Below are 27,078 nucleotides of genomic sequence, written 5' to 3'. Positions count from 1 at the left end.
GGGTGTTGTGATATTCTGTTCTGTTTATCCAGGTTGTGATGCCTTAATGTATATTATCATCGTTTGGGTGTTGTGATATTCTGTTCTGTTTATCCAGGTTGTGATGCCTTAATGTATATTATCATCGTTTGGGTGTTGTTATATTCTGTTTTGTTTATCCAGGTCGTGATGCCTTAATGTATATTATCATCGTTTGGGTGTTGTGATATTCTGTTCTGTTTATCCAGGTTGTGATGCCTTAATGTATATTATCATCGTTTGGGTGTTGTTATATTCTGTTCTGTTTATCCAGGTTGTGATGCCTTAATGTATATTATCATCGTTTGGGTGTTGTGATATTCTGTTCTGTTTATCCAGGTTGTGGAGACGATAGTCAAGTCGTATCCATCTGGTGGTGTGCAGCTGATGGAACCCGTCCTTGTCAAGGTGTTCAATGAGGTGTTTAAGGATGAGGTAGGCACCTAATTATACCGACCACATTATCAGAAGGGGGAAAAAGAAGTAATGAGAGGTACCTGGTTATACTTGGAGCAGTAGCGGTGAAGGCTCTCGGTGCCACCTAAAGATGGGAACTGCATGGCCAGAAGAAGATTATTAGTTATTGTAGACACCTAGTTTCACTGACCACATGACCTTGAAATATATAAATAATTCTTGGAGGCACCTGACTATGCTGACCGCATGAGCAGGAAAGGTGAATATCTAATAACGGGAAGCACCTGGCTATACAGACCTATTACCCACTTTCCCAGTCTTTAAGGTCATATTTTCATGTGCATAAGGAATCTTAATTTGAATGTTTCTCCTTTAGGAGTACACGCCTCTACTTGTTGTCTATTTGTGCATCTTTGGCGAGATCATTCTGCGCAACTCTAGCTACTTCTCAAGCTTTATCAACTCCATGGCGACTGCTACGGGAAAACAGGTAAAGACACTTTTCATTACATTTTTATTGCTGTTTTTTTGTTGGTGGTGAAGATTACAATGATAGATTTGTTAATGGTGACATTAAGATTAAGATTTACGACAACGGCGTACAGGCGCACACGGTAAAAGAAAAATTTGGTAGCGGGCGCTAAAATCTTGCGTGTGCGCCGTCGTGAAACTTACGGTCATTATTGACGACGACGGCGGCGACAACGACGACGATGAAGTTGCTGCTATTTTTGCTGCTGCTGCAGTGATTCTTGTGTTGGTGTAATAATGACAAAAACAACGTTGTACAGATATTCCTCCTAACTTATACTTAGCCCGTGTTTGTGGTGACAGTACACTGATGTTTTGCATATAAAATTTCCAGAGTGACGAACTCTTGGGTAAATTTCTGGATATTTGGCTTGAAAAGGTGAGCTAACAAACACTCGCTTGTTGATAAAACTACTGGTATCATGGCTGCTTAATACAATCGTATTCTTACTTCAGCTTGACGCCATGACAAGACTGGAAAGAAGGAAGCTGACAGCCATGGGGCTCGCCTCTCTTTTACCAGTCAACACAAAGTATGTCATCGATTTAACAACCACCTCTACCCTCACCATTATCCTCACTATCTTCCTCTCATCACTACCACAATCAGGATCACTACCACTATCATCATCACTACCATTATCTTTATCACCAATTCCATCATCATCATAACCATTATCTTTGTTACAATCATTACCATCATCATGCAAGCACGGGTGGCCTAGTGTGTTAGCGCGTCGGCCTCTCACCGCTGTGGCCCAGGTTCGAATCCTGACTCAAACTGGGGTGTAGCGGCGTCAGCTCCGCGTGGCGGAGAGATCCGGGAAACTTTTGATGAAGTACTCACAAATTCCACAAGGCTAGGGTTTTATTGCGTGTAAGAACTTGGTAAGCTTTACAGCAAGTTTGGCCTAGGGCGGCGCTAATTTAAACCCGTGTGAACCCGTCGAATTTCTGTGAGCCTTAGGGGCTTTACAAGTTTGCTGCGTTTATAAAGCTAAGGTCACGTGATCGCTAGCGTTACATTGATTGGTGACGTAATGAGATGACTAAAAATAACTAAGGGGTTATCCATGGCATGCGGATGCCGTTACACTGCTTCCCTAAATGTGCCTACATTTATTAAGAAAATAGAGTATAAATTGCATAAAAGATGTTTATATTCTAAGCATTGAATTGCGATGATAGCTGATTGCTTATTTTTGTTTAATTAATCATGATAAGGAAATTATGATTTGTTGATTGAAAATTACTAATTGATAGCCTAAATTTGATTTATGGTTGTTTGCTTGTTATAAATTAAGCTGGTATATTTTAGCTATATAAGAATTACTGAGAATGTCCTTTATATCTTGAAATTTGGAAAGTGTTCATTGTGTCTTGGACTAAGCTGACTAATCTTCCCTTGCTAATAGCATGATAAGCTTGTGGACGGGACGCTCGAAGCACTTGTGTTGTCCGTCCATAGCAGTAGTCACGTGATGATCTTTTGGTAGGATAAGAGGGTGCTTTAGTTGGTATTCTTCTTCAGCATTTCTCAGACGACCACCAACTCGTAGTAGACCTTCGTCGTCTATGAACGGGTCTAGCTTGTAGATATTGCTGGTGGCTTTGATGATGTTGTTGCGATCGCGCGCGCTTTTGCGATCTTCGAACTTACTATTGTTTCCTTTCATTCTTTGCAGTGTATCTATTTCGTTCTCAAAAGTGGTGGCTTGTGCAGTCTTGAATAGACACTTCTCTGCTTCCCATAGCTCCTTTACTGTAGACGCTCCATTTGTCGGTCGCCAGTTGTGTGTCTTGTTTGGGCGTAGTCTCTCTATCATCCGTTGGATGCGAACGATTGCGTGCTTGAGGCGCAGTAGGGAAGACGAGTGTGAGAAGTGCTTCGTATCTAAGTACTGTGTATGCATAGTAGTACTAGTTGAGAGGACAGAGACTTCTTTGCGTAACTCAGCATCGTCTGGATCTAGCTGAGATGACGGCTTCTGGTTGCTTGGTGTGGGGTTCTCGTAAAGGAACTGTGGTCCGCTGAACCAACGCTTATTTTCGATAAGTTGTGCGGCTGTCATTCCTCTAGATGCTTCATCTGCTGGGTTTTCTTTTCCTGGCACGTGGTACCATTGTTCTGGCTCGCTTTGATCTCTGATGTGCTGCACACGATTGCCGACATACACATGGAAACGGCGAGCGTCGTTGTTAAGGTAGCCTAGGACTATTTCCGAGTCGGTGTAATAGAGGCGCTGTGGTGTGGGTTGTAGGTCTAGCTCAAGCTCGACCATGCTTGAAACGTTCACGGATATTACTGCTGCCGTGAGTTCCAGCCGGGGTATTGTGATTTGTTTGAGGGGTGCCACTCGAGACTTTGCCATTAGAAAGCTTACGTGGACTTCTCCTTTCTCGTTAACCATGCGTAGGTATGAGACTTGTCCGATTCCGTTGTGGCAAGCATCTGAGAAGTTGCAGACTTGAGTAGAAGTCAGAGTACCAAAGTTAGAAGGCTTGAGACATCGGGGGAACTTGAGGTTCTCGAGAAGCGGTAACTCTGTGCGCCATTTTTCCCAGCGTGGCCGGATGTCTTCGGGGAGGGGCTCGTCCCAGTCTGTATGGGTACTGCAGAGCTCCTGTAGAATCTGTTTCCCGGTAAGGATGACGGGGGACACGGCTCCTAAGGGGTCGTACACTGAACTGACGGTGGAGAGTATACCGCGTCTTGTAAGAGGCTTGTCTCTTAGCTCGATACGAAATCCTAGTGTATCCGACTCTATACACCAGTAAGTACCGAGCGATCTTTGGACTGGTAGGCTGTCGTGGTTAAGGTCTAGGTCTTTGAGGTCTTTGGCTCGGTCCTCAGGGTGTAGTGCTTCTAAAACTTCCTTACTGTTGCTGGCAAATTTATGGAGTCGCAGGTTCGCGTCCGCGCACATTGCTTGTGTGGCTTTGATAGTGCGCACGGCCTGTTCTGTTGTGGGAAGGGACTTGAGACCATCGTCCACGTAGAAGTTTCGGCGTACGAACTCTGCTGCGTCATCTCCGTGCTTTTCTCTGCCTGTTTCTGCAGTCTGGTGAAGACAGTAGTTTGCGACCGCGGGCGACGATGCTGCGCCGAACAGGTGCACGTCCATGCGGAACTCTACTATTGGCTTGGTTAAGTCGCTGTCTTCGAACCACAGGAAGCGCAGGAAATCTCTGTGCTCCGGATTAACATAGAAACTGTGGAACATTTGCTCGATGTCACAGGTAAAGGCTACTTCTTCTTTTCGGAAGCGCATGAGGACGCCGATGAGTGAGTCCAGCTGGTCGGGTCCTTGTAATAAGTTCTTGTTTAGGGACTCGTTCTCGTATACTGAACTGCAGTCGAACACCACGCGGAGGTCTTTCTTGCGAGGGTGCTGTACATTGAAGTGGTGGAGAAACCACACTTTGCCAGGGGAGGTACGCAACTGGTCAACGGGGACTCGGCTTGCGTGACCACGGTCAATAACCTTTTTCATGAAGGCGATGTAATCGTTTCTAAGCTTGTCATTACCAAGAAGTTTCTTTGGATGGTGTCGTGCGGACGAAGGGCGGCTGTACGGTAGTATGGCTTGAAGCGTTGTGCTCGAGTAGGACTTCTCTCTCTACCGTCACACAATTCACACGAGCTGTCACGTCATCATCTCTGTCTTTGCACACTCGACCGATTACCGTCCAACCAAACTTGTACTTCTCGGCCCAGGGCTCTTCAGGGCTTCCTGCTATCACTTCAGTTGGTTGGAAGGCCGCCGGGACGTTTCGACCGATGAGTAGTCCGATTTCTATGTCCGGTCTGTATGCGATCTGGTCTGCGATGGGTGCGAGGTGGGTCCACTGCTTCGCTACTTCGGGACTAGCGATATCGGTTTGTGCGGCGGGGATGTACTCGCGTGTGTATGCATACGGAATCCTGACGTGCGCGTGTTCGTTTTTGATATCTTGAATTCGTAGACCAGTTATCTTTTTTGTACGAATTGTGTTGAAGCCGACTATAGTATTGACCTTTAGGTCGAGCTCCGGTGCTGTTATTCCTAGCAATCTTGATAGACTATCCGTGATGAATACGTCTGTCGATTGATCATCGAGGACGGCGTATGTGAGCTGTTTTTTGTGTGGCTGTGACTCATGTGTGAGGTTGACAAGGACTATTCGGGCGCACGACCTACCGGTCCCCTCCCCTCCGCAGACTTGTGTGCATGTTGCTGATGCTTCTGGGGGGCTAGGGGGTGCAGGTTTAGCGGGGGCGCTTCTGTCTTCGTGAAGCAAAGTTAGGTGGTTCTTGTTGCAGGCCTCGCATCGGGGAGGAGTTTCTTCACAGTCTTTACGAAAGTGTTTTCCTGTGCATTTAAAACATAGCCCATTTGATTTTAGGAACTCTAGCCTTTCTTCATATGGGAGTTCTTTGAACCTTTTACATTCAGTTAGGTTGTGCGACGCTGCGTTGTTATGGTACGGGCAGACCTTTTTTTCTGTGTGTTTAACCAATGCTTCCTTCTTTTGGGCCTCGGTTTTAGTTAGGAGTACATTGTGAATGCGCTCTTGTGGCTTGCGGTGCGTTTGTATGGGAGTTGGAGTGCTAGAGTGCTTGGTCGGTGTGAGTTGAGGAATGTTCATTCGCTCGGCGTGAAAACATACTTCTGTGACGAGATCACTAAAGCTAGGAAACGCGCTGTACCCCCTTTCCTGTTGTAGTGCTTGCACTTTGATTGACCATTTTGTCGCGAACCATCCCGGGAGTTTTTCTACTAGGGACTGTATTTTTGAAGGGAACTCATAAATCTTAAGGGCTGACATGTGCGCGCTTGCAACTTGCACTTGATACAGAAAGTAACTAAATTCGCGTAGCCCCTTTCCATCGTTAGGCGCTATCTTTGGCCAATTTGTTAGTTTTGTTTCAAATTCTGTCGCTATTATATCTGGGCGTCCGAAGCGGTTTCTCAGCTTATTTCTAGCTTCACGGTAGGCAGTGTCGGGATCTGCGCCAACCATGTACTGTAATTGCTCTACTACTAGTTTAGCCTTTCCGCCGAGATGTTGATACAATAAATAAAGCTTTTGCTGCGCGCTCACCGGGGCAGTGTCTATTAATGCATCAAACGCTGTTTCCCAGATAAAGAATTTCGTGTGGGGCCCTTCCCCGGTGAAGATGTCTGGCTTAGCTTGCGGCAAGCGCTGGAGTTGTGTGACTTTAGCAAGGGCTTCGGCTATTTGTTTGACGCTATCTGTCTGCAAGGGCTGTTGGTAGGACTGTGTGACGCTTTGATTCGGTATCCCATTGTAATGGCGTGACGGGTCAGATGACTGCACATTTTGGTTGTGTGACATTGGCTGGGCATTTTGAATTTCCTGATAGACAGTGGAGCTTTTCGGCGTAAACTCTTGTGCGTTGTGCCAAGCGGTAAGTGTTGATGGCGGGTTTGTTTGGGATTGGCTGATGAAGGGACGATTCTCAGGTACTTGAGTGGTCTGAAAGGTCACGAACGTGTTGGCGGTAAGGGGTCGCTGCGGTTTAGTGTATACGAGAGAACTTTCGGTGTTAGGAAAGTTAAAGGAAGATAAGCAACTTTGGATCGGATCTGTGATAACAGGTTTGGTTGTTTGTGCCTCGGACAGGAAACGGCTTATTAAATTCTCTTTCTCGATGGGCAGTCCAAACTCTTCTAGCGAGATCGCTTCTTTATAAACGGCCTCTTCGGCTTTTGTTGCATTTAATTCTTGTTGCAGTTTAAGATTTGCTAGTTTTTGTTCCTGTTCCAAGATTGAATTATTAAATTTGATCTTTTCTTCTAAGGCAGCACGCTTTGCTCGCACGTCGATTAAAGTATCTCTTGCGGATTTCGGGCTTTTTGATGATTTCCGTGAAGAGTGTGACGCAGAGGAAATTACTGACATTTTGTCAGCTTGGTACTCGAGAGTTGTTATCTTCTCATGTGCTATTTTCTTAGCCTCATTAATCGACTGATGGATATCTAACTGTGAATCGGCCACTTCTTGTGAATCTGGCGTTTCTTTTATGAGATCGTAGAAATCATTTAATTTCGTTGTTGCGCTTTCTGCTAGGGCATTGCAATGACTAAGTTCTTTCAATATTTGGTCTTTATTATTTGATGAGCTTAAATGTGCCAGGAAATCGGATGTGACTTGCCGGAAATGGTCGGTCGCGGCTTTTGCGGTTTTTGCTTTAAGTTCCTTTGCGTACTCTAAACCCTTTTCGGCCATGGTACGTGATCTTAACGTTGTAGTTTCGGGCTCTACCGACTGATGGGGAATTATATTTTCTGGAAAACTCTCAATGTTCTCGGGGATATTTTCGCTGATTGGGGCGGGCGCATTGGGGCGTTCGGCCATTCTTAAATTCTTATTGTAGATGGTCGCGGCGAGCGGCAAGATGATAAGTCACACAAAGTTTTTTTATTTTTTTTGTATTAACGAAAAGACGACGTAGAATAATGGCAATATACTGAAGAAACCAGTAGATGATTAATCAGTTTGTGAATTCTAATTGAGAATGACTTCAATATTTTCTGTCTTCATGTGGTTTGAAACTTTTGACTTTTGTGTAATGCAGAGAGCATTCCTTTGTTGTGAAATCTCTGCGTATCCGGTTGTAGTTGAACCAAATTTTCGAAATTAGTAGAAAAAGTGGAACGGACTTACGGTTTTCGGATGGGCGGTTCGGGTCTAGGGGTCGGCGGACTTGACTGGCCTTTTCTCCTTTGATGGGCTTAGAGCTTCAGGGAAGCTTGACTTGGACTTGACTTGACTGAGGACTTGCTTGAATCGGCAGGGATTCAGCTTTCCAACAGAAATTCGACTGTAGCGGCGTCAGCTCCGCGTGGCGGAGAGATCCGGGAAACTTTTGATGAAGTACTCACAAATTCCACAAGGCTAGGGTTTTATTGCGTGTAAGAACTTGGTAAGCTTTACAGCAAGTTTGGCCTAGGGCGGCGCTAATTTAAATCCGTGTGAACCCGTCGAATTTCTGTGAGCCTTAGGGGCTTTACAAGTTTGCTGCGTTTATAAAGCTAAGGTCACGTGATCGCTAGCGTTACATTGATTGGTGACGTAATGAGATGACTAAAAATAACTAAGGGGTTATCCATGGCATGCGGATGCCGTTACATGGGGATTTTTCTGTGTTCCTGCCTTGATCCGAATTTGTGTCACAAGTGAGTTGAAGTTATTCTCCCGTGTTTCCAGTCTTCTCGGATAAGGACACTAAACCGGAGGTCCCGTCTTTTCAAGCTGCACTACACTAACCTGAACCGAAGGGACGTAAAAGAACCACTGGGAACGCAATTAACCCTCTGGCAGTGACCACCCCCAGTGACAGTGCTTACAATACTTACGAGGGTCATATGTTAGAAAACTGTTAATACGGTTAATATGCTACCCACGATAAACAATTATAATTGCATTGCATTGTATCACTACCACAATCATGTTTATCACCATTTCCATGATCATTTTCACAACTTTGTTACAATCATTACCACCATCATCATCACCACCATTTCATGACCACCATCATTTATTATCAGTGTTACCATTATCACCAAAACCGTTGTTAATGTCACCACCACCACCACTATCGTCATCATTATCCTCTTCTTTCTTCTTCCTCTGCTCAGGTCTGTCACGGACCGGTTTGCCGTTATTCTGGACGCTGCAGTAGATGTTCTCCATGAGATTCACCGATGTGAAGATGGGGTCTACACCGAGTGAGTGTTAGGATAAAACTCCGTCCAGACAATCACTCCAATCAATATTGTGTGCCTTGCTTACCACTGCAACACTATAGCTCCCAGTTGTCATTGTGCAGTTATTTGCGAGACCTTTACTTTTAGCACTCACATAATTGTTGAGCATTGTACACGGCAACCATTGTTCGCATAACGATTGTATACACTGTCCACTGTCCATGGAACGCCCAAAATAGTTCAGGACGGCATTTCATGCTTTTTCACGTCCTCTTCAGGCCGGGACGCCGGCAAAAATTAGCTCGCGCGCGCAATCGAACGTGCGCGAGGCGTCGTCTTCTTGCCGGCGTCGTGGATCTAAATCACCCTAATGTGGAGGGGTGTGGGGACTTTACCCTGGGTACCAGAGGCTCGAGCTTCACGCGTTTACTGTCACGCCGGTCTTGGCTACGAGGAGCGAGGCGACGAGCCTCTGGTACCCCTGGGCAGGGGGACTTTCTTACAGGGCCTAAGACTGCCACTACAGTAGTGAACTTTAAGAAATTGCCAGGAGTGAGTGTGTATGCAACGGTGGCACAAGAGAATACGTTTTTGTTGTATTTCATCAAGAAGTGGTTTTCATTGTCTATCGAGCGCCTGAAGATTTTGAAATTGTAATCCATCTGAAGTATGCTCGGTGCTGTAATGATTTGCACTTCTGTTTCGTTTTGAGTCAAACTAAAGTCAGTTAGGCCAATGAAATTCAACTCAAACCCGAAACAGACAAAGTATTTCCAATTTGATGATTGTAGGTGATTTGTTGAAGCCTCAAAAGTATGTGAATACGCCTATTTCAATTAAAAATTTGACTTTAAGAATATGGAAAATGGGGAAAAGTTTGACTTATAATGTTGTTTTCTTGTATTGAAAAGGTGTTTATTTATTACATTAGCCTTAATGGAAACGCTTTTTAGGTTCACGGAATGTTATAAAAAGATTCAAATCTTGTTTTATATAACTAGTGTTGTTAGGTATTCGTTTTGTTTTTTTCCATTTTATAGTCAACGTTTACTGAAATAGGTGCAGATTTAAACTGCCCATGCGATTGGTTCTAGGGTTGTAAATTCTGCTGACAAAGACCCCTATGTTTTCAGTTGCCTCGTATTGTTCGCCAGTGATGAACTCACAGATGAAAATGCTGAGGGAGACAGCTTTTCTGTCAAACGCCTGGTAAATACAGTACGTATAAAAAGTCTCATTGGCTATGGTAGGTCGCCAACAGACACATATTCATGCTCAGTCATCAAATTAGATAAAAAGTTTTTAAATTACTCGGTGTTTTTCTATGTTCCTTATTGTTGTGGTGAACAATGGTGGAAAGAAGTATAATTTCAGCAGCTACTGTATATTACAAATAGTCTATGCTCGGATTCCACAGTGCTCACTCGACAGACGAACTAAGGACGCATATACACCTAGTCCAAACTCCTTTTCAGTGTAAACGGAAAAAGGCCAATGGCAGTTCAAATACCGAAAGGTGTTTATGGCTACTAATTACACTTTTTGCTGTTCATTAACGGGAAAGGGACATTCTTTTGTGCCAAAAGTTACATCGATAGCGTGTATTGTACGTTCATCAACATCGCACGAAACATCATTTAGCGTAACTCAACTTTCAATAACAATAATTGAATGTTCGTGAACATTCATTAGCATCAACGGAGAAACAATAACGCACTTGGAAATTCAATTCGATTGGAAAGAACATTCTTTTGCGCGCAATGAATATTCAATTGCACGTTTGGACAATCAGTATCGTTTAATGACAATCAGTTATGCGAAATAGAAAATTCATTAGTGCTATTACATAAACAGCGACAATCAACAAGCCTTTTCAGACAATACTGTTCATCAATGTGACATTTATGAATGTGATTTGACAATCATTTGTTCGATTCAAACAAACATATATAAAAAAAGGAAATATCATTATTTTTAGTGTTTTGTTTTTCGAATTTTGAAGTGACATTTACACCTGAATTTGATCTCTAATAACACAGCGGGGTATATAGGTTTGCTTACAACGAAACTATTGCCCACATTTCGCTTACGTGACTGTTCCTCTGTTAAGTTGTAATGCCTCTTGAGAAATAGACTGTAGGGCGGTAACTTTTTTTAGCGTGTTTGAGCCGGTATCTAGTGCACCAGCGCACCAATAATAAAATGAGACGTATGATACCTTTCGCTCGTAGAACTTCCATTTGCCAATCGACATTTGTTATATGCAATGACAATGTATTTATGCGTCTTTTTGTGTGTTTGTTAGGCAGTCACAGTGGAATTTAAAACTATACGTTTTAAATTTTTTTATTTTAAATGTTAAGGACATTTATATAACTTATTTCCTCTTTTCTAGCAACTGAGCATGTGCGATCCAGTTCACCGCATTCCCATGTGGCAGTTTGTGCGTGACAAGGTGCATGAGAGCCAGGCGGTGCATGGTGAGGCTCATTTCCACGCCCTGATGGAATGCATGGACTCTGGCGTCGCACAGCAACTCTTTTCATTCATCAACCACTGAAGAAGAAGCAGCTGCCGAACATGAACGCTTAACATTTATGGATTTACTGAGGTGCAATTGGCTAACTGTGGAACACTAACTCTAGACCCCCACAAACCTGCTGAGGTGCAAGTACTATATGGGGGACACTAACTAGACTCTCATAGACCCACTGAGGTGCAAGTACTATATGGGGGACACTAACTAGACTCTCATAGACCCACTGAGGTGCAAGTACTATTTGGGGGACACTAACTAGACTCGCATAGACCCACTGAGGTGCAAGTACTACCTGGGGGACACTAACTAGACTCTCATAGACCCACTGAGGTTCAAGTACTATCTGGGGGACACTAACTAGACTCTCATAGACCCACTGAGGTGCAAGTACTATCTGGGGGACATTAACTAAACTCTCATAGACCCACTGAGGTTCAAGTACTATTTGGGGGACACTAACTAGACTCTCATAGACCCACTGAGGTTCAAGTACTACCTGGGGGACACTAACTTAGTTTAGTTTATTGGCTTTGTCACACACACAAAAATACTACGGTTTACAATAGGAAATAAAAAATATAAAGAAAATAAGAAACAATGTGACGGGAGAAGAAAACAGGGCGTAAGCCCCAATTGAAATTCTTTCCCAACAAATTACGAACAATAAGAATTCTAAAACGAAAATAAAATTTGAATTACATAAATTTAAGATCTATGAAATTATGGAGGTTGGTAAAAGGCAAGTTTCTCTAAATAGTGAGTTGTCAGCTGATACCTGAAAGACGAAAGCGTAGTGCAAGATTTCATAAGTGAAGGAAGGCTATTCCAAAGTTTGACAGTTCTAGGGAAATACGAATTCCTGTAATAATTTTGGTTGTGAGTGGAAAAAAAGGCGGTAATTGTTAGGATGGTAATTTCAAGTATTGTATCCGGACGTGGCTGGAGAGAGAAGGCTAGCTAAACTAATGCTCACGTCACCATTTTTTATTTTAAATAACAGAACTAGATCGGTTATGTCTCTTCGATATTCTAATGGGAGGAGCTTAAGAGTTTTCAGCCTTTCTGTGTATGAAACATCGGCGGGATAGTTCAAAATAAACTTGGATGCTCGACGCTGGACGTTCTCAATCAGAGCTTTGTGCTTGCCTGTCGAAGGCGACCAAATGCAAGAAGCATACTCCAGGTGGGGCCTAACAAGGGTGCAGTACAGCAGCTGTCTTGTAGTTGGGTCGAGGATGTCAGAACAGACCCGCTTCACTAGTCCAAGCACCCTGTTTGCTTTTGCGCACATAGGCTCGATGTGAGGACCCCAAGACAGATCGTTAGTAATTGTAACGCCGAGGTCAGTCACCTGCGCTACTGGATCCAGGGTGCGACCGCATAGTTGGTAAGGGTACGGAGGACGCTTGGTAGAACGCTTCTTTGACATGTGCACCACTTTGCACTTAGATGCACTAAACTCCATACCGTGCTCTAGACTCTCATAGACCCACTGAGGTGCAAGTACTATATGGGGGACACTAACTAGACTCTCATAGACCCACTGAGGTGCAAGTACTACCTGGGGGACACTAACTAGACTCTCATAGACCCACTGAGGTGCAAGTACTACCTGGGGGACACTAACTAAACTCTCATAGACCCACTGAGGTTCAAGTACTATTTGGGGGACACTAACTAGACTCTCATAGACCCACTGAGGTTCAAGTACTACCTGGAGGACACTAACTAGACTCTCATAGACCCACTGAGGTGCAAGTACTATATGGGGGGCACTAACTAGACTGTCATAGACCCACTGAGGTTCAAGTACTATATGGGGGACACTAACTAGATTCTCATAGACCCACTGAGGTTCAAGTACTATATGGGGGACATTAACTAACTAGACTCTCATAGACCCACTGAGGTGCAAGTACTATCTGGGGGACATTAACTAAACTCTCATAGACCCACTGAGGTTCAAGTACTATTTGGGGGACACTAACTAGACTCTCATAGACCCACTGAGGTTCAAGTACTACCTGGGGGACACTAACTTAGTTTAGTTTAACTAGACTGGGGGACACTAACTAAACTCTCATAGACCCACTGAGGTTCAAGTACTATATGGGGGACACTAACTAGACTGTCATTGACCCACTGAGGTTCAAGTACTATCTGGGGGACACTAACTAGACTCTCATAGACCCACTGAGGTTCAAGTACTATCTGGGGGACACTAACTAGACTCTCATAGACCCACTGAGGCTCAAGTACTATCTGGGGGACACTAACTCTAGACTCTGACAGACCTGCTGAAGTTCAAGTTGCTACCTGTGGAACACTAGCTTAGATCCTCATATACTTAATCAGAATTGTGGTCTGTGGGGCACTGCGGTCTATTAGTCTCGGTTTCCAGCCGTGGTTTCGTCGCGCTCTGCTCCTTCACTGACGGCTGGGCGCACGGTCGAGGCACCATGTCCGTGACGTCACATCATCATCATCATCTTTATTTTTTTTTTGGTCATAATTCTGTTTTTTTACATAGGTATATACTAAAGGATAGAGATCTATAATTTGTTGCAAGTAAAATAAATAAGAACAAGTTCGAGCAGGGAAGCTAAATAAACTAGTCAGTTATCGAGTCAGCTTCCCTTATCCATAAAAAATCAGTTTTGAGCAGAAAAAAGAGAGAGAGAGAAAAAAAAAGAATAAATTACTGCCCCCCCCCCCCCCCCACCAATCCCCACCCACCCTAGGAAGGAAGCTAATCTTATCATCAAGTTACTATGGAAATTATTAGAGAAAAAAACGATATTTACAAAGTTTATAGGCTAGATTGACATTGCACAGACAGTAGATGATGTTTGGCGAGTTTTGGAAAAGAAAAGGTGCCTGAGTCCTTGAGAGAAAATGGAAGATCTCTCCAAATATCAGAACCGACAAAAGAAATTGATTGCTTACCTATATTTGTTTGTATTTTGGGTTTGTATAGATTTTGATTTGCTGCGTACCTAGTGTTGTAACTATGTAAGCTGCTGGCATATTGAAAAGTGTAATAAAAAATATCAGGAAGAAGACTTTTGTGCCACGAGTGTATGAATTTTAGGGCATGTAATTTGAAAACATTATCTACAGTCAGAATATCTAGTAAGTTTAGCAATGGTTTGGCACTTGCAGTGTCTTTCCCATAAGTGCGGGCAAAAAAATTAATCTGACAAAATGATTTTGTTTTGTTTGCAAACTTTTCAAGTTCGTTTTGAAAGTGCTACCCCATGCTAATATGCCATATGAAATATGTGGATAGACCAGATTATAATAGATTTGCTTCAATTGTTGGATAGAAAGATAGTGCCTTAATTTAGATATTATTCCTATGTTTCTGGAAATGCGGGAGCGAATAAAAGAAATGTGATTTTTCCATGTAAGATGCTCGTCTATCATTACTCCTAGGTATTTAATGTACTTCTTACGTTCCAACAATTGATCAGATCCATCTGAATTTCTAAATCGAATATTAATAGGAGTATCTTTTTTTTCTCGATGATTTGATTATCATGTAATTTGTTTTTGTCATATTTATAGAAACCTTATTAACGTGGCACCTGTTTTCCACCTTGGCAAGCTCCGTATTCATCAAATTCTCTAGTGCTATAAGATCGCTGGAAGAGGCGAAAACATTGGTGTCATCTGCGAATATTTTGAAACTTAGCTTGTCAGAGGAATGTGGCAGATCGTTTATGTAGATTAGGAATAGAAGCGGACCTAGTGTACTTCCTTGAGGAATACCACAAAGCATTGTCAGCTCAGAAGACCTGGCCCCACCCAAGTCAACATATTGTTTTCTGTCTGTAAGGTAATTAGTAAACCACTTGAGTGTCAATCCCCTTATCCCATAGGCCTCTAATTTATCTAGTAAAATGCCATGGTTAACTGTATCGAAAGCCTTCGAGAAATCTAAAAATACACCACAGGTATACATATTATTGTCGATCGCTTTTCTAAGAGTGTTTATTATTTCGGTTATAGCCAATGAAGTTGAGTAACCTTTCCGAAATCCCAATTGACATTCGTAAAGTATGTTCTGTTTTTCTACATAGTTAATGATTTGTTGATAAACAAGCTTCTCAAGTACTTGAGTGAAAGTTGACAGAGTTGAAATTGGTCGAAAATTAAACGGATCCGTGATTTCACCACCCTTGTCCACAGGGGTGATTTTAGATATTTTGAGTATATCAGGTACCACACCCTGCTGCAATAATTGATTAAGTATGGTGGTTAAACTGTCACTAATGTGACTAGACGCAAGTTTAATACAGCGCCTTGGTACGCCAATTGACGATACTTTAAGGTCCAATCCATATAGCAAGTCGTACACTTCGTGGACAAGAATGGCGCGAAAACTAAAGCTATCACGAAAAGTACGTTTTATGTACTGTTTTGGCTGTTGGGTACTATGTGGAATCTTGTTCGCGAGGTCTTGACCTACATTAATTAAATGCGTATTTAAGTGGTGTGCAATACTGGCTTTGTCAGTATAACACTTGTTGTTATAGATTAATTTCGCAATTGGCGGTAGACTGGTACTATTTTTCCGGTTTATCAGTAAACCTATTAATTTCCAAGTTGTTTTGAGGTTGCCACTATTCAATTTAAATTGATTCTCAAAGTACACTTTTTTGGCAGCCTCTTTTACACGATTTAATTTGTTGTTGTAGTTTTTATAAAATCTAACTTTACTCGAATCGTTACTGAGAAAGTGCGTTATGAAAAGTTTTTGCCTTTGTTTTATCGAATTAAGTACTGCCTTAGTAAGCCATGGTTTTGCTTGCTGTTTAATTTGTTTATTGGTTCGTTTACGTAACGGTGCATGTTTATCCGTTAGAGATTGCAGCGCACTGATTACTTTATTAATACTATCATTAACATCGTCAGTTACAAATTGTTGAAAACCAATTAACCCAAGATCGCTTTTAAACAAGTCATTGTCAAAATGCGAGAAATCACGGAAGTATTTATTGTCTTTACGCAAGGGAAGTTTATTTGTGACTGTACAAATCGTAACTGAGATAATTATGCGTGATTTGCGTACGCCAATTCAGAGGCGCGCGGTTGTTTATGGCGCGAAAAAATTTTTTTTCAAATAAAGTGGGCATTCTATCTGGCCTACTACTCACGGGCGTTCTATGGGGCCTACTACTCACGGGCATTCTATGGGGCCTACTACCCACGGGCGTTCTATGGGCCAAATACACACGGGCATTCTTTGGGATCGACTGCCCACGGGCGTTCTATGGGGTCAACTACCCACGGGCGTTCTATGGGATCGACTTCCCACGGGCGTTTTATGGGCTCAACTTCTCACGGGCGTTCTATGCAACGCGGTCAACTACCCACGGGCATTCTATGGGATCGACTTCCCACGGGCATTGTTTGGGATCGACTTCCCACGGGCATTCTATGGGGTCAACTACCCACGGGCGTTCTATGGGCCAAATACACACGGGCATTCTTTGGGATCGACTGCCCACGGGCGTTCTATGGGGTCAACTACCCACGGGCGTTCTATGGGATCGACTTCCCACGGGCGTTTTATGGGCTCAACTTCTCACGGGCGTTCTATGCAACGCGGTCAACTACCCACGGGCATTCTATGGGATCGACTTCCCACGGGCATTGTTTGGGATCGACTTCCCACGGGCATTCTATGGGGTCAACTACCCACGGGCGTTCTATGGGCCAACTACACACGGGCATTCTTTGGGATCGACTGCCCACGGGCGTTCTATGGGGTCAACTCCCCACGGGCGTTCTATGGGATCGACTTCCCACGGGCGTTCTATGGGGTCTATGTAAGTCGAAGTTGACTTTCGATTGCAAAGTGATGTGACCCACGTATTCGGCGTTCAACGTTGTTATTTCATGCTTTTCACGTCGCGTTTGAACCCGACCACGGCAAAAAAGAGCGCTCGCGGAATCAAACGTGTGGAGTCCGGTGTCCCCATTTGTTTTCTTAAAAATGACTGTGTCGTGACTTTACCGGAATACATCACGTTTTAAAAAAAAACTCGGGATGTTTTAGGATTTTTGGTATGTTGTAGAGGAATCAACTACTATTTCAATATGGGTTGTCGGTCGCTGAACCCTACGCGCCCACAATGAAAGGCAGTTTGGGTAGAAGCAAAATATACTTATTGATGACACCTCTCTGTTCTAGATGCCAATTCCACAAAACAGAACTGAAACCTCGTATGTCCATAGCTAGCTAAGAATCTGCAAACTCGATCAACGAGCAGTTTAATGACTTTTTAAAAACAGCTTATATGTTAAGAAAGGGAACGGATGGCGCGTCTCACACACAAGTGTGCAGTAGCGGATCTACGGGGGTAGGGATATGGGTTTTTTATTGCTTTCATTGTGTCTGTTCATTCCAAAATCTTTACGAAGTAAAGTTTTTATACTCTGAATATCAGCCTAAAAAAGCAGGATCCACATCTCCACTTGGACTTTGCCTTAGCACTTTGCAATAGGTGCGGTAGACACAGCTCTGATGATACATGTTTCGACGTGTTTTTTCCTTTCTTTCTCTAACTGTCCTGCAACTAAAATATGCAATCTAACTACTTTTAAAATTACTTATTTAAACAATATTGTAGCTCTATGAGCAAAGCTTGGAAAAAGCTCGACACAATACATTTTTTTAAAATTATGTAAGTAACATCAGTTCATAAAAAAAACTGGAAAATTTACCGTCAAATCACTTGTATTGCAATTGTCAAGAAACTATAATCTATTTGTGCTTTGGGGATAGCACAGTCTTTCAACTGTCTAAACCAATAAATGACTTTTATGTTTCCACTGCTTGACATACAAACATTTGGGTGCAAATAATTTTCGTAGCGGTTAGGGTCTTGTCATTTGCAATACAAAAAATAAGATAAAATTTTTTTGATAATATATATTTTGCTTATATATAAGACCCAATTCATATGTTGCGCTCCTGCCATGCCAAATATGTCTATATGTAGGAGTTGAATGAGTCACGCTCAATAGGTTGACTCGATGTGAAGTTTCCATTGCGCAAAATAAAACAAATGGTATTTTGCTTCGGCACATCAACAGCTCGACATTCGAATTTATGTTGTGCTTTTGCCATGCAGCATGACTGGTGTAGCTCAATTAAAAAAATTCGATTTGGCACAGCAGGAACATTATGTATGAGCATACTATTCTGTGTACTTTGAACAGGGGCGGGTCCAGGAGTTCAAAAGGGGGGGGGGGGGGGGGTGGGGGGCAAGCAAGGTTTCAGGAAAGGGGAGCAGGGTTCAATGTTCTTCTTTGTATTTCCTTATATTTTTTGTTATTTTTAAACCAAATATCTGAAAATAGGAGGGTGGGGCCCGTTTGGCTCATCCCTAAATCCGCCCCTGGCAAACAAACTTGTATCATAACCATAAGCACTTAAGAGTAACATATAAAGCACAAGGTGTTCAGTACCAATAACCATAAAATATCTATAAAGATGGAGTCCTTTCATAAGAAGTATGACAATGGTCACCATGGCAACAGTTACAAGAATGGTTGCCATGGCTGCCAAGCCTCTGATTGGCATGCTTCACATGGAGTGTGTTACGGTTGCTAGAACCATCACAGTTGCCAAGGCTGCACTCCTGAAACCCGACACATAGCTCCTGTCTCATGTTTTGACTGACTTTCCATATTTCCTGCTGCGATAAGGAGATGTCCTCGGGGGATGCTAATACTTTAATCTGTATCTGCATCGAGGCGCGAAGATGATCCAGGGCCTCTTTATCCTGCTGGATGGCGCTGAGTGTCAGTGCCAGGCAGGCATGTGAGCGAGCAGTGTCCGGGTGATTAACACCCAATAGCTTTCTTCTCATTGCCAGGGACTTGCGCTTGTAGTCAATAGCCAGGTCACCCTCTTTAAGTTGATGGTATGCATCACCGATGTATTGGAGTAATGTCGCTGTGAATGGGTGTTCACCCATAATGCTGCTGTATATTGGAAGGCATTTGCTGGACCAGATTGTTGCAGCAGACTTGTGGCGACCAGCACTGCTCAGGGCCACTGAGAGATAAACATAGAGTTTCACATCTTGAAACAATGAGGGAAGGGAGGGGGTAAAAGAATGGAAACAAATAATAATATTGATCATTACATTTCCACTAAACCAAACATTCAATTCAATAAACGCAATCCAAAGTTCAGAGGTGCAGGGATGTAACCTGTCCCCATCTGATTTTGGGCTGAGAAGTATGAGGTATGATGGTACGGTATGCATTACTGATTTGAAAGTACCAGTAGCACAGCATTGGCTCTGCTGTTGCCCAGGTTTGAATCCTGGCTAAGCCTGTGTACAGCCGCTAAACTTACTCAGCAATGGAATAGTTTAGCGGCTGTACACAGGCTAATCCTGGCACTGACTGGACATTGTTCCCTGTTCATTCCTTGATTTGTGTCACTAGGGACTTATTTCTCCTGTGTTTCCAGCCATCTTGAATAAGGACACTAAACTGGACACCCCATCCGTTCAAGCTGCACTACACTAACTTGAATATCAAAGGGATATAAAAGAACCACCTGGGACGCATTAAACCCTGTGGCAGTGACCACCTTTAGTGACAGTGCTTACTAACAACACACACAAGGGGGCACTTGTTGTGGACCCTAGCTCTGTTGTGCCTTCCGCATCAGTATAGCTGGTGGAAGTTAGTACATTAGGTTGTTATCCCTGATTTTCTTTCCTTCTTTGGAACATTAGTGTTCATTGCTTACCCCACCCCCCACCCCCAATAAAAAGTAAATGAAAATGTCCCTCCTTAGAACCCTCCCTTAGCTATGCTGGGATGTCAAGTATGAGGTTTTAATTACCCCACCCCCCCCCCCCCCCAAGAAAAAAATATAATAAATAAATAAGATACGCTCCCGAGGAACACTCACTAGCAAGGTCACAGAAGCCACCTCCTATCAGCATTTGTTGGATGTTTCCGGGTTGTGCTTGATAAACTCTCTTCCGCATCTGGATCCCATGTGCAATCATTCTGATCCCTTTTTCCACATCACCACTCCATGCCAGACACAGGCCAAGTTTGCTCTTGCAATGTGCTACCTCTTCCCTGCCGACCCTCTCACAAAGCAATGCCTGCAGTGCCTCAGCTTTAGACAATTCTTTTAGAGCCTCTCTGCAGTTCCTCTTACCATGATAACAAACAAGTTTGAATCCAATCGAAGTAAGGCAATCACTTTGCCTCTGGAAATCCTTCAAAGAGCATGCAGTGTTTTCAAAAGCCCAATAAATTTTCTCAAACTCCTTAATATTAAGGACCTTTGCAAGAAAGTTCACCACCTCGGTAGATATATCGATCCCAAAGTGGCGCAGGTATTGGTGAGTGGCTGAGAGCTTCAGGGCATAGTCGATGTTTAGTTTATTCTCTGAGTAACAGTCCATGGCTAGTTTGCTCTCTTCACTGATGAACTGAATGTGGAGATCTTGAAGAAGCCTCAGGAAATGTTGTATGAACAAGGTATTTGCCATAGAGTAGCAATAAGATACATCTGCATCACCGTTATGAGTCCTGCAGTAAGCCTGTACCTGTGGGTGCAATTCGTAGACTGATCTCTGTGTGTCAAGACTCAACAGAGAGTAGTCCACAAGTCTTGAAAGAAGGGCAGTGTAGCCCAAGTCTGTTGTATTTTCTTTGAAAAGGAATCGAGCATTCTGTGATGTAAAACTACTAGGAAATACTGCAAACCTGATCAAGGCCTCTTTCAGATCTCTTGGTAAGTGATTCATAAAGATCTTCAAGTATGAGAAGTACTGCTTCAAATCTGGACTATTATCTTCTTGTAGAACTTCTGGATTTGTCCTCAACTCTCTTATCAAAGGCTCTACAGCTGCTAAATCACTATTCTTCAGAAGAGATGCAATGAATTTCAGAAGCCAGGGAACCCCCTGACAGCATTTATAAAGGCTGTCAGCTTGTAAGGGATCAAGCCTGGGTTCTAGTGCATGTAGTAGTTGAACTGCATCATGCTTCTCGAGCGGCTTTAGTGGTTTTGATATAGCTTTAAATGGGAATAAGACCGGCATATTGTGGACAGGTTTTCTAGTTGCTACTATAGTACAAACTTTAGTATACTGTCCAAGATATTTCAGAAATCCTAAGAATGCTTTCTCTTCTATTTCTCCTTGTAGCTCCTCTGTATTGTCAAAAATAACAGTGGTCCCTTCATCAAGGGATTTCAATAACTGTTTTACTTGATGTACTGGTTTGTCAGTGATGGTTTGACCAAGAGAGGACAGAATCATAATAGCAGCTTCATAAAGACAGGATGCAGCATTGAGATGAAAGTAAAGGACAGGATAACCTTTCTTCTGAAGCATGTGCCCGCTCATGATTACCGTGCTTGACTTGCCATTGAAGGGCGGGGCCACTAGAAGTATTAACTTCCATTTTTCTTCCTTGAGCTTGACAATCTTTTTAACTAGATCATCACGGCCAACAAAATTAGGGATTTCCTCTGGAAGAGAGGCAGCTTGGTAGTTGCCTTTTCCAAGCAATGACCCATCTGAAAATTAAGATGAACAAAAGGTTTCTGTTATTAGATATGTCACAGATACTCAACAATTTCCTGTTCACAAAATGCAATAAATAAATATTTTGGGAGGAAATATAATTACTATCACCTATCGATTCACATTTAAAGTACAAAATGTCTGCCTGTTTGTTTACTTATCTGCAGTTAATTGACAAAATGATGTCATGACACCTATTTAAATGTGATTTATAATTATATTTGCTCCCAATATGGTGTATAAGGTCTGTAGTGCCGGGGTAGTAGTAACCGCCAGAAAAGCCAAAAATAATAGCATGTATTTTCCAGCAACAATTGACCACCCAAAAACATCTTGAAAAATACCCAACTTATTGAAATAACCAATCACCTGTGGATTGAAATCACAACTCAATTTGACATATGATCTAGGCCACATTAACTGAGAGCATTGATTAATTAGGGATTTGTTTGACTAAGATAAAAAGTGGTGTGAAATAGTAATTGCTCAGAATGCCAATTCGTAATTTTTGCGAGAACGTTTATTCAAAAGTCCATTACAAAATAATCTATTTTAAACCCCTAAAGTAATTTTAATTCAATTTTCTCTTATAAGAACAGCCGGATATGGGAATAATACTACAACCCCAGGGACTAACTTAGTTCGGAATTAGGGAAAGCCCCAGTTAGAAGTCGTGTGATGGCAAAGTCTGAAGCATGCGATTTGCTTTATTATTAATTACTTCTATATCAACGTAGAAATATCACGTCAGGTTTTATCAAACGAAAATCATAAACTGTGCAAGACATTAATGACATTAAAACGCGACGCATTAATTCAACGACTTCATTCTTATCAACATGGTGGATTCAGTCGTACTTACAACTTTGTTTTGTGTACGAAAAGAAAATTATATTCACACGTCGATTCCCCGAGGTAAACTCAGCTAAAGATTAATGCAATAGAGTTTTACTGTCAGTTACTGATAAAACTAACACATAAAAGAGCAACGAAAAATCGGTAAAACCTCAGGCATAGAAAGAACAACAATGACCGCCTAGGCAATCAAGCGGGGAGCTTTGTATACTTACACGTTTCTTTATATACAAACTTACCGGAAAGCATGGGTGAAATGAGATCAGCCAAATGTGAGCAGCACTTGTTGAGGGCTTCATAGAATTCCTGAAAAGCTTTAGGTCCTTTGCGAGGTAGGACATCTAGCAAAGTTTCTGCTTTCTCTTCGGGAGTTCTGCATGCTGAAATGAGATTTATATCTTCTTCGTCCAAAATTGACCGAGAAAACAAACAAGCTGCAACTTGCTTTGTCGGCAATTCACGTCTTAACACTACAAAGTTCTTCTTAAGTATTTGTCGGTGTTTTTCCTCCATTACATACGAAATCAAACTGTATTTTACTCCATGTTTTGGTTTCTTCCGTGGAAGAGATGATCGGCTTCGCGCTCGAGAGGCCGCCCCCCCTCAATTCTTAGAAGCACGTGACGTCAGAGCAATATAGCGGCGCTAGAGGGGAGGAAGGGGTCCGTGGACGAGAGAGAAAAAAATCGAAGAGGCCAGGGAGGAACGCTCCGATTTTTTTTCTCTCGCCCACTAACACCTTTCTTCTCCCCTTGAGTGCCGCCACACAGGCTAAATAGTCTGAAAGTTGATAGAGTTCACAAAGTGAAAGGGTGCGTGTGCGTCTAAGGTTGGGCGGGGGCACGGGCTGGGTTCTCGGTACAACCACCCCCCCCCCCCCAACCCCCACGCCATCGTCGGTGAGGACATTTAGTCGCCCGCGAACAGTACGTAAGCGGTCTTTTGCTAAAATTCTCGAGAAAATAGACCTATAATGATGGCAATCGAATTCCCCCTCGATAAAAAATATTACCCATTTAGCTAGGAATGGCTTCATTTTGCTGTCTTGTCGGAGTTTTCCAAGGAAATGTGAGGGTAACTGGTCGAAGTATTAGCTCTCATGAATGGAATCACGAGGTAAGTTCGTGCCGCGAATGATTATTAAACATTCTACGATCTTTTCCGTCTTGGCATGTTTTGTTGGTTGTGTATCGCACCGCCATTAGAGGCTTCAGCTGTTTTTATTGATTGTGGCTTTAAAATTGGTTTTACAAACGCGGAGGCCCCCTTAAACGCTTAATTCCTATTCCTGTAGCAACGCACCATGGGTATGGTTTACGGTCCGGTACGGCGTCTGTTGTCCCCATCTGCGGCCGTACGAATAGGCTCAACAATTTCTGTACTTATCGTTATCAACAAGTTATGTAAATGTAAGGATGTATTATATATATACTGGCTGCCCTGTAATTCAGCTTTCGCTGCAATAGGGTTAATCACATTATCTATCTATCTATCTATCTATCTATCTATCTATCTATCTATCTATCTACATAAAGTTAGTCGCTTACTATCATATGCTATGGTTTCGGATAAACCTCAACGATATAAGATTAAGTAACTTATATAATTTGCAAGCTTCTACAATAATTAGTATGAATATTATGTTTTCGTATTTCGTTTGCTAAAATAATGGAGTCTGCCTGATTCAACCGAGAGCTATAAGTACTTATACAAATATATTACAATGATATCGGCCTTTAATTCTATCTAACTTCATTGCTTTTCTTCTCAGGAATAGCGTTCCTGCCGGTGCAACGATCACGTAGTGATCTTGGATGATGGCTTTGAGGCGATTCGTAGCCGGCTTTGTTTGGCTGTGCGTACGGTGCAGTGCCTGAAGCTCATGGTGGATCTTTCCTGTTGCATTTGCCAGCTTTTCCTGGAAGAAAAATATTTAATCTGATTGAATGAACAGGAGTCATGTGTTTAGGAATGCATACTCCCTTTGTCTGCATAGCCTCGTCAAATTCATTTTGGATAAATCAAGCTAAAAATTATATTCAAACCTACCTAATTTTCTGCCCTTTTTGAGAGATTCCCTACTAACTTTACCAGGCCAGTGAGGTAGGGGTGAACATATTCCTCGTCACACTGTAAGCCATCATTGGTGATTTTGAACGTGATGTGCTCCTGTGCTTGCTTGGCCTGCTCCCTCAGTTTCCTGGCCTTTTCACGGTGTCTTTCAGCTGAATGCAGAGTCTTAACATATTGATCAAAATCTGTGTCACCTGTTGGCTTACCAGATGTCTTGGCCTTATGCTTAGCAATCAATATGTCAAGGCTCTCGCATTCAGTCATGAAAAGGTTATAAAACTTCAGAAAGAGTCCAATGCTTATGTGTAGGCCAGGCACACATATCTGTGAATAAATAAAAAAAGTATAGGGTGTGAGCAAAATGCAATTTTTCTACTTTGAACAATGAGATTGGACAAATAATGTTATCTGCACCCTATCACTTGGGATGTCCAACAAAGGCTCGTGGATGACATTGAAGTAGTCTTTAGCCTTTTTCAGGTCCCCATTTCCTTCGTTAAGGAAATTCTGCAGCTGTTCTTCCATGTGCTCGGGTGTTCTGGGCTGTATGGGGTCACGCTCCTCGGGTGGTTTCCGCATGTCTTGGTTGTGTATCAAGCACCAGACACATGGGTATCGTCCTTTTTAATAAATAACACAGGTCACTAAACTAGTTTATCTATCATAAATCAGCTTATTGGCTTTTCTTACCGCTTGCACCAGATATTCCAAGCATACGGCAGATATACTCATAGTCACCAAAAGCAAACAAGACGACATTTTTGTCCCTAGAGTTAAAAACAGGGTAATGTTATTGTATTTGTTTTGATTGAAATCCATTTTTGCATAGTTAATGACTTACTGCCACTTTTCCAACAAATTCAGCTGCTCTTTGTAGTCGGAAGAAACCACACAGAGGTTGTTTCTTGTATCCTTGTAGTAGGCTATTTCTGCAGTTGTCATGTGCACATGGAATTTTACAGGCAAGAAATGCAGTATGGATAGGTCCTTCTTTGTCTGTGAAAATTCGTAACATTTGCTCGCCGATTTCGTCCGCCATCTTTGATCTGTCATCTGCCAGTCGTTATTTTTTCCTTCTTCGCTTCAGGATTCCTGTGGATGTCCGCGCAACAGCAAATAGCGACTGGTTACGAGTCTGCCATGTCAGCACTCCGGCCCTGTTTTTAATAATGAATGTAACTTTTTCAATTTTTTTTTATAAATTAAAACATTTTGGTCATATAGGAAGATAATGGAATATGTTTATTTTAGAGATATATCTTACTTTTCACTTTCATCCAGATATGATGTTATTTTTTTCCCAAGATCCTCCACGTAGGCACATGCCGTTTGCTTCACCACTGTAACATCCCTGTTTTCCTTCTTAGTGTGCTCAAGTGTTAGAAACTCGTGGAGCATTCCTGTTTCCCTTCTTAGTGTGCTCAAGTGGTAGAAACTCGTGGAGCATTCCTGTTTCCCTTCTTAGTGTGCTCAAGTGGTAGAAACTCGTGGGGCATTCCTGTTTCCCTTATTAGTGTGCTCAAGTGGTAGAAACTCGTGGAGCATTCCTGTTTCCCTTATTAGTGTGCTCAAGTGGTAGAAACTCGTGGAGCATTCCTGTTTCCCTTCTTAGTTTGCTCAAGTGGTAGAAACTCGTGGAGCATTCCTGTTTCCCTTCTTAGTGTGCTCAAGTGGTAGAAACTCGTGGAGCATTCCTGTTTCCCTTATTAGTGTGCTCAAGTGGTAGAAACTCGTGGAGCATTCCTGTTTCCCTTCTTAGTGTGCTCAAGTGGTAGAAACTCGTGGAGCATTCCTGTTTCCCTTCTTAGTGTGCTCAAGTGGTAGAAACTCGTGGGGCATTCCTGTTTCCCTTATTAGTGTGCTCAAGTGGTAGAAACTCGTGGAGCATTCCTGTTTCCCTTATTAGTGTGCTCAAGTGGTAGAAACTCGTGGAGCATTCCTGTTTCCCTTCTTAGTTTGCTCAAGTGGTAGAAACTCGTGGAGCATTCCTGTTTCCCTTCTTAGTGTGCTCAAGTGGTAGAAACTCGTGGAGCATTCCTGTTTCCCTTATTAGTGTGCTCAAGTGGTAGAAACTCGTGGAGCATTCCTGTTTCCCTTCTTAGTGTGCTCAAGTGGTAGAAACTCGTGTAGCATTCCTGTTTCCTTCTTAGTGTGCTCAAGTGGTAGAAACTCGTGGAGCATTCCTGTTTCCCTTCTTAGTGTGCTCAAGTGGTAGAAACTCGTGGAGCATTCCTGTTTCCCTTCTTAGTGTGCTCAAGTGGTAGAAACTCGTGGAGCATTCCTGTTTCCCTTCTTAGTGTGCTCAAGTGGTAGAAACTCGTGGAGCATTCCTGTTTCCCTGCTTAGTGTG

The 27,078-nt window shown here is 42.6% G+C and overlaps 4 protein-coding genes and 1 long non-coding RNA gene across 7 annotated transcripts in view; 2 read left to right on the top strand and 3 right to left on the bottom strand.

Annotated features, from left to right (window-relative positions):
• The window catches only part of LOC5501789 (importin-11), a 31,584-nt gene extending 19,660 nt beyond the window's left edge, over positions 1 to 11,924 (top strand). Inside the window, exons 30-36 of one of the 2 annotated variants that reach the window (XM_048727967.1) lie at positions 358 to 453; positions 812 to 925; positions 1,301 to 1,345; positions 1,423 to 1,499; positions 8,613 to 8,702; positions 9,815 to 9,890; positions 11,077 to 11,924. In XM_048727967.1, the coding sequence (XP_048583924.1) occupies positions 358 to 453; positions 812 to 925; positions 1,301 to 1,345; positions 1,423 to 1,499; positions 8,613 to 8,702; positions 9,815 to 9,890; positions 11,077 to 11,241 (663 nt within the window). In that variant the 3' untranslated portion in view covers positions 11,242 to 11,924. Of the gene's footprint in view, positions 1 to 357; positions 454 to 811; positions 926 to 1,300; positions 1,346 to 1,422; positions 1,500 to 8,612; positions 8,703 to 9,814; positions 9,900 to 11,076 lie in introns of both variants that reach the window. The other variant, XM_048727965.1, reaches the window with a different exon arrangement.
• On the bottom strand, positions 1,817 to 8,121 carry LOC116608996. Its single transcript, XM_032370086.2, has 2 exons — positions 4,517 to 8,121; positions 1,817 to 3,768 (listed from the first exon to the last, which is right to left on the bottom strand). Exons 1-2 carry the CDS (start codon positions 7,327 to 7,329, stop codon positions 2,361 to 2,363), a joined length of 4,221 nt encoding a protein of 1,406 aa, XP_032225977.2. The 5' UTR covers positions 7,330 to 8,121; the 3' UTR covers positions 1,817 to 2,360.
• A 5,558-nt stretch (positions 11,925 to 17,482) lies between the features above and the next one.
• Positions 17,483 to 23,315, bottom strand: LOC116608999. Of its 2 annotated transcripts, none has more exons than XM_032370093.2 (3): positions 22,895 to 23,315; positions 20,165 to 21,793; positions 17,483 to 19,291 (listed from the first exon to the last, which is right to left on the bottom strand). In XM_032370093.2, the coding sequence occupies exons 1-3, from the start codon at positions 23,166 to 23,168 to the stop codon at positions 18,717 to 18,719; spliced, it is 2,478 nt and encodes an 825-aa protein (XP_032225984.2). In that variant the 5' UTR covers positions 23,169 to 23,315; the 3' UTR covers positions 17,483 to 18,716. The 2 variants fall into 2 exon arrangements, with proteins under 2 accessions (XP_032225984.2, XP_048583925.1); XM_048727968.1 differs by lacking the exon at positions 22,895 to 23,315 and adding an exon at positions 22,170 to 22,291.
• Positions 23,316 to 23,594: 279 nt separating this feature from the next.
• LOC116609001 lies at positions 23,595 to 25,084 on the top strand. Its single transcript, XR_004292822.2, has 2 exons — positions 23,595 to 23,771; positions 24,427 to 25,084. It is a non-coding gene; the product is annotated as an uncharacterized LOC116609001 (long non-coding RNA).
• LOC5501787 lies at positions 23,857 to 25,807 on the bottom strand. Its single transcript, XM_032370095.2, has 5 exons — positions 25,570 to 25,807; positions 25,419 to 25,495; positions 25,143 to 25,348; positions 24,705 to 25,052; positions 23,857 to 24,573 (listed from the first exon to the last, which is right to left on the bottom strand). The coding sequence occupies exons 1-4, from the start codon at positions 25,779 to 25,781 to the stop codon at positions 24,705 to 24,707; spliced, it is 843 nt and encodes a 280-aa protein (XP_032225986.2). The 5' UTR covers positions 25,782 to 25,807; the 3' UTR covers positions 23,857 to 24,573.
• Positions 25,808 to 27,078: the final 1,271 nt, after the last annotated feature.

This window comes from Nematostella vectensis, chromosome 5, assembly GCF_932526225.1.
Source record: "Nematostella vectensis chromosome 5, jaNemVect1.1, whole genome shotgun sequence".
NCBI classification, from domain to species: Eukaryota; Metazoa; Cnidaria; class Anthozoa; order Actiniaria; family Edwardsiidae; genus Nematostella; species Nematostella vectensis.
The sequence above is the reverse complement of the archived record's forward strand: the minus strand, read 5'-3'. Positions and strand labels throughout refer to the sequence as shown.